This window comes from Trachemys scripta, chromosome 1 (genome assembly GCF_013100865.1).
Source record: "Trachemys scripta elegans isolate TJP31775 chromosome 1, CAS_Tse_1.0, whole genome shotgun sequence".
Classification (NCBI taxonomy): domain Eukaryota; kingdom Metazoa; phylum Chordata; order Testudines; family Emydidae; genus Trachemys; species Trachemys scripta.
Window position 1 is genome coordinate 344,204,043 of NC_048298.1, and position 12,318 is coordinate 344,216,360.

General features: G+C 43.2%; 1 protein-coding gene across 1 annotated transcript; it reads left to right on the forward strand.

Annotated features, from left to right (window-relative positions):
• The first annotated feature begins 11,370 nt into the window (after nucleotides 1-11,370).
• LOC117888514 (olfactory receptor 52M1-like) lies at nucleotides 11,371-12,318 on the forward strand. The gene has a single exon (XM_034792023.1). It carries the CDS (start codon nucleotides 11,371-11,373, stop codon nucleotides 12,316-12,318), a length of 948 nt encoding a protein of 315 aa, XP_034647914.1.

Below are 12,318 nucleotides of genomic sequence, written 5' to 3' on the forward strand. Positions count from 1 at the left end.
AGTTTACTCCTGGTGCTCTGGCTTTCCGAACATGCTCTGTTCAGAGTTGGCTGGTGACTTGGTGCTGGGCCCTCTTTCCTGAATCACTGACTGGACAGTCACAGAGACATTAATCCCTTTCCTGACCTTATTGTGTTGTGTAAGCATAACAAACTGGGGAATCATTCTGTTTCCAATTCACTGGGTTTCCACCTTTCAAGTTGCTGGTATATGGACCCCCTAAACCCCACACCTTGCCCTGCCTCTTCTGCCAAGACTCTGCCCTTTTTTTTAACTCTTCCCCTCCAAGGCCCTGCCCCTGTCCTTGGTACTCTCTTCCCCTCCCCCTGTCACTCACTGGATCATTTCCACATCCCTCACCCCACCTGCAGCTGCAAGGGAGCATTTTCAGATTTTGGTAGGGGTGACAACCATTACCGTGATTCCAGGGGCTACTTAGACTCTTGAAAACTGTAGTTTATTGGAAGGTAAATTATCAATTAGCTGCCAGGAGCACAGTATCTAATTCCTATATAAAAGAGAGAAAAATAAATAAATATTAGACCCACTCAGTCCTAATACTATCATGTTCTGATATCTTGTGGCAAGTCACTTAAGGGACACTGTTTAGGTTTTAAATTTTAATGTATATTTTTGCTTTCTTACTAACTGCAGAGAGAGAGACCCCATCAGGACTCCTAGGTTCTATCTCAGCTCTGGGAGAGGAGTGGGTTTCCAGTAGGCGGGGGTACAGATTCATCTGGGGTCTATATATGAACATCAGAATAGCTATACTAGGTAAGATCAATGGTCCTTGAAGCCCAGTATCCTATCTTCGGACAGTGACCAATTCCAGGTGCTTAGAGGAAATGAACAGAATGTGCAATTATCAAATGATTCATGCCCTGTCACCCAGTCCCACCTTCTGGCAAACAGAGGCTAGGGACACCTTCCTTGCCCATCCTGGCTAATAGCCATTGATGGACTTAACCTTCATGAACTTATCTAGTTCTTACTGGAACCATGTTATAGTTTTTGCCTTCACAACATCCTCCAGCAGAGTTCCACAGGTTGTCTCTGAAGAAATACTTCCTTTTGTTTGTTGTAACTCTGCTCCCTATTAATTTCATTTGGTGACCCTTAGTTATGGTGTTATGTGAAGGAGTAAATAACATTTCCTGATTCAATTTTTCCACATCCATCATGATTTTATAGACCTCTCTCATGTCCCCTCTTAGTCATCTCTTTTCCAAGCAGAAAAGTCCCAGTCGTTTAAAACTCTCCTCATACACAAAATTTTCCATGTCTTTAATCATTTATTTTGCCCAAGCCAGCAACAAAACAGCTCTCACAATGCTTTACTGGTTACACTGAATCCAAAATTCAGTTCTCTTAAAGCAACCCAGACTTTGGATTCCACCCAGACAGCCAGGTCAAATATGATGATGATTATGAAAATATTTTTCATCATACAATAAAGTTCTACCAATCCCAAAGGATCGCACACATCACCTCCCGGGTCAATGAATATTTCAGATCTTACCCAAATACATGCTTACAGACAATTCTTATTAACTAAACTAAACATTATTAAAAAAGAAAAGAGATAGAGTATTAAAAGATCTTTATACACACAGACATGCATAGAGTTCTTAAATCAGCTTCAGTGTAGAGACGGTGGGCTTCAGAGTTGCATAGAGTTCTTTCAGAATTAGTCCATAGATTATAGTCGAAATGTCAAAATATTAAATATCAGGGTGGTGCAGGATATACCTGGAGACCACATTCTTGTGACTCAAGACTTCCCCTGACAAAGCTTAAGCAGATCTGAGGTTAAAAGGATCAGGTCCTAAGAGCCCTTTATACAGTTCTTTACACAGCAGTCCTTGGGTGAACTATAGGCTTTTAACGTAACCCTCTGTTTCCTAAACATCACCAGTAATTAACTACCTGGCTTAACATTAAGCAGTTTATAGACAGTTTACCAGAAACTTTAAAGGGACATATAGATAATGATATTATTACACCCAAGTTTCATCTAATAATATTTCCTTTTGATCTCTGAATTAAAATACCGCCCTAGACAGGAACCCTTTGGTTACATTGTTAACCTCTAACAAGCTATATATTCACTATCAGCTCTTGTTCCAGTTCAGGTGGTAGCTAGGGTATTCCTCATGATGGCTCCTCCCTTTGTTCGGTTCCACCCACTTATATATCTTTTGCATAAGGCGGGAATCCTTTGTCCCTCTGGGTTCCCACCCGCTCTCCTCACTGGAAAAGCACCAAGCTAAAGATGGATTCCAGTTTAGGTGACATGATCACATGTCACTGTAAGACCTCAAGCCTTCATTCCTCCCAGCCTGACTCACAGGAAGGCTTGCCTGCAAACAGAGCCATCCACAGTCAATTGTCTTGGCTGATGGGAGCCATCAAGATTCCAAACCAGCATTAATGGCCCACACATTGCATAATTACAATAGGCCCTCAGAGTTATATTTCATATTTCTAGTTTCAGATACAAGAGTGATACATTTATAGAAAGAGGATGAACACACTCAGATTATAAGCTTTGTAATGATACCTTACAAGAGACCTTTTGCATGAAGTATATTCCAGTTATATTATATTCACTTATTAGCATATTTTTATAAAATCATATAGACTGCAACAAAACACAGGAGTGATGATATATGGAACCCAGCAACCACTCCCAACGGCATTTTGAAAGTTTTGGTAGCTTTCTTTTTGGGGACACATTACTAGAGTGAAAGAGAAGCAAATTCTGAAATGGGGATACCAAGGAATGCCATTACACAGTCAGCAATCCCGTGGGCACCAAAAGCTTCAGTAGCACAAGACTGCCACTGTGAGAATATACAACCAGACCCCTTTAAGCACATTCCCAGAGATGGATCCGGATAGTGTTCAGTTTGCAAGCAGGCTACCATTCCTTTCGCATTTGCAATGAAGATGATGATGATGACAACTGATCATACGTTGTGGCAAAACATATGTTGATCCAGTAATGTGTGTGAGGCAAAGGTCTGACAAACAGAAAGTGCAGGTGACACTCTCTGAAGAAGGAAAGTGAGAGGGACATTTTTCAGGGGGTCACGTATTGTGTGTGTGATGGGTAGCAGGGAAAACACTTTCATTTTGCTTTGCTGTGCACCTTTGCTTGCTTTTCTCCTGTGGTACAGACCAGAATGCAGTCTTTTTCAGGATATGGATGTATGTCTTATACAAAAATATAAAATTAGATCTCAGAGAGCTCCTGTTCGATAGATATATTGCTTTGACACTCTATACCCTAAAGCAACACCCCGGCAACCATCATATTCACCACTGTTATATAATTGCAACACATCTTGTACAAAATATGTCATGTTATGTGTCAATGGAAAAGTTGTGGTTTGCTGAATATGATTATCCTGTTTGTATGCATGTCTCATTTTTGTATCTGAAGTTATGAATATTGATTATGTACCTGTATTTCAAATATGTTTGCTCCTGTGGTAACTCCCACATGATAGTTTATGTTGATACATGATTGGCTGCATATGTGTGTTCTCCTTGTGTGCTGTTACAGCTCTGCACAGACAGTTGGCACAGCAAACCGCCCAATGACCAAAAGATCTGTTAAGGTACGAAGGCATCCAGCCAGGTTTATTGCCAATGAAGCAGGGTCCTAGCTCCCCGGATCAATGTCTACAGTTACTCTAGCACATGTATGTCCATGACAATGGATGCTGCTCAATCAGTGGTGTGATTTTCCACTTCGCCCTCGGCTGGCCAAAAATACACCCTCTGAGTCTCCATTTTATACATCAATACTAACAAGTTTCATATTGCCCCTCTGATGTAGTTAGTTAACACCCTGTGTTAGTTAACACTCATCACCTTGTAAATCTCTATCCATCACACTGCCATCCTGACCTTATCTTTAGGGTGGATCAGAGTATTCCTTTTACCTTTGTGGAATGAGTTGGTATCGAGGTGTTCTTGAACCATCCTTCTGGAATGTGTTTACATGAGTGCTCTGTGCCTAGCACCTCTTAGAAATGTGTGTTTTTGCAATATCAGCCCTGTTATTGCCAGATTCTGTGAGCAGGGCCTGCCTCTTGCTCATAACTTAACTATCCTTTATAGCAGAAAGCTTTGACCACTACTTTATCCTGGGCTTCAGGCTTCACACCAGGACTCTGATACAAGGGCTTATGTTTCAGGCCCTCTTCCTACTACAGTTTACATCCAATATAGCCAGCACATTGTGAATGAACTATTCCAGTTGATGGCCCATCAATGAATGCAATAGGCCATGGAGGAAGCTTATCCCTAACTGATGGACTTTCCTGTGGATGTTCTAGCCATAATATGGGTGATGGCCCCTCTATGACTCATTGAAGCATGCAAGGGCATGTGACCAGCTCATGTGACACTGGACTCCACTAACTGTGCTGGGGGATTTATTTTGAAAAATGAAATTCCCTCCCAATGGCAGAAGCTATAAAAGGGAGAAGTGACATAACCATTTGATCTCATTCCTCCACTCCCCACAACTGAACAACTGAAAAAACATCTAGAGGAAAAAGAACAGTTACTGAAATAAAACAACAAGAAAATGAGGAGAAAGACGGAGAGCAGAAATACCAATTGGACTTGCTGGAAAAGCAGAACCAGAACCCTCCCGCTCCACTGATACCCAACTCTCCAGAAATCCACAAAAAGGGAACAGTTGTGTCCTGCATACAACGAGGCAGGTGATATTGCTGAATACTTTACTACCTTTGAGAGGCTGCGTATGGTTCATAAGATTCTTGATGACCAGAAGATGCCCACTTTAGTTGCCAAGTTAACTGGTAAATCTCTGGATATATTCAATAAAATGCTAATTGAGAATGCTTTAGATTATTGTAAATTCAAAGCAATGGTTTTGAAACAATTTCAGATTATCCCTCAAAAATATAGAGTGAAATTTTGGAACTTTAAAAGGGGTGCTGGTGTGAGTAATGTGAAATATATAAACAAAATGAGAGATTTGATGGAAAAGTGGGTAAGGGGCAAAGGTATTACAAATTTTGAACAAATGTTTGACCTTGTAGCTCAGGAGCATTTCTTAAACTTGATTGTTAGAAGGCTTTCCCTTAACCCTCTCCTCTTGTTCTTGTCATGCAGACAGAGAGCAGAAGACCAGAAGTCTGAAGTGCAGACAATGCAATGTGTATTGGGGTTAGTTCCAAGCAAAGATATCCATTGCTCTACACGCTGGTAGTCTGTTTTCCGGTGTTCCATTCCCAGCTCTGACACCGCAGAGCACTTAGCCTGTGTCCACGTTCCCCATTCCCTATTCGCCATTTCCACCTCCTCCTTCTTAGCAGGCCAAATATACCTGCAATGCACAACCACAGTCCCACCCCTTACAATTTGTGGCCCTGTTCTGTTTTGGAAGGTCATGCATCTAGGGTCTTCGTCCCACCTCCTTGGTATCCCATGGAAGGGGTGAAGAGTGAGGAGGTGCTATGGTCAGGGACAGGCATTTCTTTGGACTTTTAGTGTTTGAAACCTTCTACCCAATCCCTCTTGCCCCCCAAACTGTTTGCTTGGTCTTGCCTTGAGGTAGGGGTTGAGGCAATCTTAAAGCGTGCTCCTATATTACACTCCCACCATGCCCTGTAACACTTTAGCTCTATCCCTTATCATTCCTTATTGTAATAAAAGCCCATCTGTTTGTGGGAAATGCAACAGACAGTCTCTTTGTTCATTGTTCCTCACACATATTAATATAAGTTATAAGAGTATCAAAAAGTCAAACCCAATATTCTATCTCAGGCTAACAAACAAGCCTATATGCTAACAATGATAGTTACTGATGAGAATTTCTGATCTCCGATCCCTTAGTGACAGCCCCATGTGACTGCAGAAAGTATTTGTGTTTCTCCTAAGTCATCTGTCTCCAGCTATTTCTGTCTTCTATCTACCCAGTCACCCTGGGCATTTACAGGGTATCAGACCATATGCAGAGCTAGGTATTATCCCTAGTTTTTTCTAAATATACACAAATACACAGAGTAGCCAATTCCTCTCTGACTCAGCACAGAGCCCAAGAGTTCTTATCTCCCTTTGGGAAGGTCCCTTAATTACTGTTTACTCCTAAAGCTGGATAAAGAGCACAGAAGCACAGACATCGAAAGAGAGACATTGGCTAGAGTGTCTCTGGTCTCCAGCCTGTTTACAATCAGATGCTGCTTCTCCCCTAGAGGCTGAACGAACCCCCCTGGGATTGCACAGAGCTATATTATAAATGGTGCACACGTCTGTGTCGGCTCTCAGCGTGGGATGTTGCTGCAGATATTGGGGTGCAAGAGGTTTGGGTCACGGCTACTTGAGGGGGATTCCCCAGGAAGAAACTTCCATCTCAGAATTCACAGGTACCCATCTCTTGCTAAGGAGATCTCCTGCTCGACAACCCTGTGCAACATGGGTGTCATAGAGAGTAAGTCTGTTGTCCTTTCTGCTCTGCACAGTCATTGAACACCCCAGGGCCCTTCCGACAGGTAATGATTTTGCTCCAGTATCATTGGACAAAATATCCCTCATAGCTGTGCCCCCGCCCACCCCGGCTGATGGCCTCCAGCCCCAAGGTGGCTGCACTTCAGTGGCACAGTGGGTCCTTCACGGTGAAAGGTGTTAGTAGATGTACAATACAAGGCCAAATTCTGAGGCAATGACCCATAGTTTGCTCAGGCCCTACTGAGTGAAAACACCCCTTAGAATAAGTACTGATCCCAGGAGCCAGCCATGTGTTAATGGACAGAGATTGTCACATCCTCCTTTTACATCTAATTGCTCTGGCTGTTAACGGGGGTGGGAGAGGGATGTTACCTGACTTTTATCTGCTGGCAAACATGAGAGTTTTGCAAATGAGTTCTCCAGGTGAAGAAGGAGCATGACCCTTGGGGTAATTTTTGGTCTATAGTGTGTGTGTTTGTGTATGTGATGTCCTTGCTGCTTGACTGAAATATACTGTGTGGTCTGTTTGTTTGGGGGACCATCTGCTGACCCTGTGTGTGCTGAACTTAGCGGTCTGCTAGGCAAGGCTGAGAGCTGTGAGCTTCATAATGAGTCTTTAATCCTTAAGCCCTTTAGCACCCAGGGACCCTTAACCAGGGGGTGGGGCTACTAGGAAGATGAGGGCTTAAAAAAGCCCACTCCTAAGCGACCAGAGAACCTAGTGAACTGGAGCGGCTAATGGGAGTTTTGCAAGGCACTTTATAGGGGGAGTGTGTGGGCGGGGGCTAGAAAAACTTTACATTCCTTAAACTTAAAGGCAAAAACACCCCCTGATAAAAACAAAACAACAACAAAGGAATAAGCTTCAGAAATAAAAGAGAATGCAGGCAGAAGTCCAGCAACAGAGTGGCGGCTACCCAGTTTATTGCACCCAATGCAGCATGTATGATCACCTGCCCTATGGGCGGGGGACATATGTGTGCATTTAGTGCAAGGAGCTCCTGACCCTCAGAGATTGTGTATGTCTCTGGAGACCAGAGTGGCTGAACTGAAGGAGCTAAGGAAGATGGAGAGGTACACAGATGAGGCTTTACAAAACATAGTAGAACTATCCCACCTCTGGTCTGACAGCCTCTGTGCTGTTGAGGAGAATGAAATTCTCAGGAAAGAGAACATCCAACTGGCGCAGAAGAAAATGATCCCATACTTGGGGGAGAGAACTCCAGTTATTAGGAAGAGACTGGTTATAGTTAGGGGGGATTAGGTCATTAGAAATAGATATAGCTGGGTTTGTGAATACTGGGAGAAACACATTGTGACTTGCCCACAATACTGGGAGAAACACATGGTGCAAAGGTTGCGGATCTATCGAGACATCTGGATAGACTTATCTACAGTGCTTGGGAGGAGTCGGTGGTCGTGGTACATGTAGATACCAGTGACATAGGGAAGGGCAGGAGAGAGATCCTGGAGGCCAAATTTAGGATCCTAGGTAAGATATTCAAGTCAAGGACCTCCCTGATAGTATTCTCTGAGATGCTTCCAGTTCCACATGCAGGGTGAGCTAGACAGGCAGAACTGTGGGGTCTCAATGAGTGGATGAGACGATGGTGTAGGGAGGAAGGGTTTAGATTTATTAGGAACTGGTGAACCTTTTGGGAAAGGCGGAGCCAATACAGCAATGATGGGTTCCACCTAAACCAAAATGGAACCAGATTGCTGGCACTTAAAATTAGAAAGGTCGTAGAGCAGTTTTGAAACTTAGGGCGAGGGGAAAGTTGAGAGGTGCAGAGGAGCACTTGCTTTGGACATACACATCCCTTAGGGGAGAATCTATTAATGGAAATTCTCTATGTCCTAGTAAGGAGGAGAGGATGGGAAATGATAAAATACAGGCAGGACCTGATGAGAAACTGTCAAATGAAAAAAAGTCCCATTCAATTACATCATGTAATGGCAGACAGCTAAAAGGTGACAAGTTTTTAAAGTGTTTATATACCAATACTAGAAGTCTAAATAATAAGATGGGTGAACTAGAGGGCCTCATATTAAATGAGGCTATTGATATAATAGGCATAATAGAAACTTGGTGGAATGAGGATAATCAATGGGTCTCAGTAATACCAGGGTACAAAATGTATCAGAAGGACAAAACAGGTTGTGCTGGTGGGGGAGTGGCACTAGATGTGAAAGAAAGCGTAGAATCAAATGAAGTAAAAATCTTAAATGAACCAAACTGTGCCATAGCATCTCTATGGATAGTAATTCCATGTTTGAATATAAAGAATGTAGCAGTAGGGATATACTACTGAGCGCCTGACCAGGATGGTGATAGTGACTGTGAAATGCTCAGGGAGATTAGAGAGGCTATAAAAATAAAAAATAAAAAACTCAATAATAATGGGGGATTTCAACTATCCCCATATTTCCTGGGTACACGTCACCTCAGGACGGGATGCAGAGATAAAAGTTTTTTGACACCTTAAATGACTGCTCCTTGGAGCAGCTAGTCCTGGAACCCACAAGAGAAGAGGCAATTCTTGATTTAATCTTAAGTGGAGCACAGGATCTGGTCCAAGATTTTAATATAGCTGAACCGCTTGGTAATAGTGACCATAATATAATTCGAGTTAACATTCCTGAGGCGGGGAAAACACCACAGCAGCCCAACACTGTAGCATTTAATTTCAGAAAGGAGAACTACACAAAAATGAGGAAGTTAATGAAACGGAAATTTAGAAGGTACAATGTGAAAAGTGAAATCCCTGCTAGCTGCATGGAAACTTTTGAAGACACCTTAATAGAGGTTCACCCTAAACATACACCCCAAATTAAAATACACAGTAAAAGAACCAAAAAAGTGCCATTGTGGCTCAACAACAAAGTAAAAGAAGCAGTGAGAGGAACAAAGGCGTCCTTTAAAAAGTAGAAGTTAAATCCTAATGAGAAAATAGAAAGGAGCATAAACTCTGGCAACTGAAATGTAAAAATATAATTAGGAAGGCCAAAAAAGAATTTGAAGAACAGCTAGCCAAAGACTCACACAGTAATAGTATTTTTTTAAGTACATCAGAAGCAGGAAGTCTGCTAAACAACCAGTGGGGCCTCTGGACAATCGAGATGCTAAAGGAGCCCTCAAGGATGATAAGGCCATTGCGGAGAAACTAAATGAATTCTTTGCATCAGTCTTCATGGCTGAGGATGTGAGGGAGTTTCCCAAACCTGAGCCACTCCTTTTAGGTGACAAATCTGAGGAACTATCTGAGATTGAGCTCCCATTAGAGGAGGCATCAGAACCAGTTAATAAAGTAAACAGTAATAAGTCACCAGGACCAGATGGGATTCACCCAAGAGTTCTGAAGGAACTCAAATGTGAAATTGCAGAACTAATAACTGTAGTCTATAAACTATCATTTAAATCAGCTTCTGTACCAGATGACTGGAGGATAGCTAATGTGACACCAATTTTTGAAAAGGGCTCCAGAGGTGATCCTGGCAATTACAGGCTGGTAAGCCTGACTTCAGTACTGGGCAAAATTAGTTGAAACTATAGTAAAGAACAAAATTGTCAGACACATAGATGAACGTAAGTTTGTGGGGTGAGTCAACATGTTTTCTGTAAAGGTAAATCATGCCTCATTAATCCAATAGAATTCTTTGAGGGGGTGAACAAGCATGTGGACAAGTGGATATAGTGTATTTAGATTTTCAGGTATCAGAAGGGTAGCCGTGTTAGTCTGGATCTGTAAAAAGTAACAAAGAGTCCTGTGGCACCCTTAAGACTAACAGATGTATTGGAGCATAAGCTTTCGTGGGTGAATACCCACTTCGTCAGACGCATGTAATGGAAATTTCCAGAGGCAGGTATAAATATGCAGGCAAGAATCAGTCTGGAGATAACGAGGTTAGTTCAATCAGGGAGGGTGAGGCCCTCTTCTAGCAGTTCTAGCACACACAGAAATCCAAAGTGCAAGCAATTAGATGTTTATTGGGGTTATTTCCAAGCAAGCATAACCATAGGTCAACCTGCCGGCAGAGTCTGGTTCCCAGTGTTCCATTCTCAGCTCTTACGCTGCAGAGGATTTACCCCATCTCCCACTTCCCAGCTCTGAGGCCACAGAGCCTTGCCTCTGTCCCCATTCCCCATTCCCTAGTCCCCATATCCATTTTCCCCATTCCCACTTTCCCAGCTCCTTCTTCTTAGCATGCTCAAATATACCTGCAATTCATGTACCCCATTTGAGGGGTGAGCAGCGAGGCTGTCCGGCGGTCAGAGACAGGCATTTCTTTGGTTTCTAAGTGTTTTATACCTTCCCGCCAAATCCCCTTTGCCCCTCCCGACTGTCTGCTTGGCTTTGACTTGAGATAAAGGTTGAGGCAATCTTACTGATTAACACTTTATCTGTTAACATTGTACTAACAAATCCATCTGACTAGGCAAAAGCAACATAAACAGTCTCTGTCCCTTGTTTACATATATTAGTATAAGATATAAGAGCCTGGGATATAATTTTGAGCTTGATATTTTTATACTAACATACAGACCTATATACTGACAAAGATGTGTAGAAATTATTGATGCACAGAGGACCATCAAATATGGAATTCATATTAGGAGGGTCAGTTGTTCATAATTCATTTCTCTGAATAAAGAAAATGTCATTTTTCAGTGTGTGAAGAGAGACCAATCTGCTTCACCCATGAGAACAGCCTCCACTAGTGCATGTAGTGTCTCATATTAACATTGTCTCTCCATCCAGGCATGTGTATTGCGACCATCACCTTAGAGCCTGGGCACATACAGGAAGTCAGGGGAACGTACGGTACATGCAGAAGATACCATTCTGCCTAAGAGTTGGACACCTTCTCCCCTACTTCATGTCAGATTCCAACAAAACTGATTTCACCAACCCCTCCACCTTCATCCTGCTGGGCATTCCTGGCTTGGAGATGGCCCATGTCTGGATCTCCATCCCCTTCTGTGCTATGTACGCCATAGCCGTCTTGGGGAACTTCACCATCCTGTTCATTGTGAAGAGGGAGCCGAGACTCCATGGACCCATGTACTATTTCCTCTGCATGCTGGCTGTCAGTGACCTGGTTCTGTCCACGTCCACCCTGCCCAAAACACTGAGCATCTTCTGGTTCAATTCCAGGCAGATTGATTTCAGTGCCTGCCTCACCCAGATGTACTTCATTCACTGCTTCTCAGCGATGGAGTCTGGGATCTTCGTAGCCATGGCTTTGGATCGCTATGTGGCCATCTGCCATCCCCTGAGACATTCCACCATCCTGACAAGCCCTGTGGTGGCCAAGATGGGCCTGGCCGTGTTACTGCGCAGCTGCATGCTCATACTCCCCTACCCCTTCCTGGTGAGCAAGTGGCCATATTGCAGAACCAATATTATCCCCCACACACACTGTGAGCACATAGCCATAGTGAAGCTGGCTTGTAGCGATATCCGCATCAGTAGTTACTACAGCCTCTCTGTGGGATTTACTGTGATGGTTCTGGATATATTTTCTATCGCTGTATCATATACTCAGATTCTCAGGGCCATATTCAGTCTCCACACAAAGGACGCCCGGCTCAAGACTTTTGGGACCTGTGTCTCCCACCTCTGTGCCATCATAGCCTTTTACATTCCACGTCTCTTTTCCTCCCTCGTGTCCCGATTTGGCGAGAATGTACCCGTGCATTTTCACGTTCTCATTGCCAACGTGTACCTCCTGTTGACCCCCATGCTGAACCCCATTATCTATGGTGTGAGAACCGAACAAATCCAGAATAGGCTGCTCCGACTCTTTACTCATAAAGGGACGTAA

Excerpts from the sequence above, each read along its gene's own strand:
- LOC117888514 (XM_034792023.1), top strand. The coding sequence starts at position 11,371 with ATGTCAGATTCCAACAAAACTGATTTCACCAACCCCTCCACCTTCATC.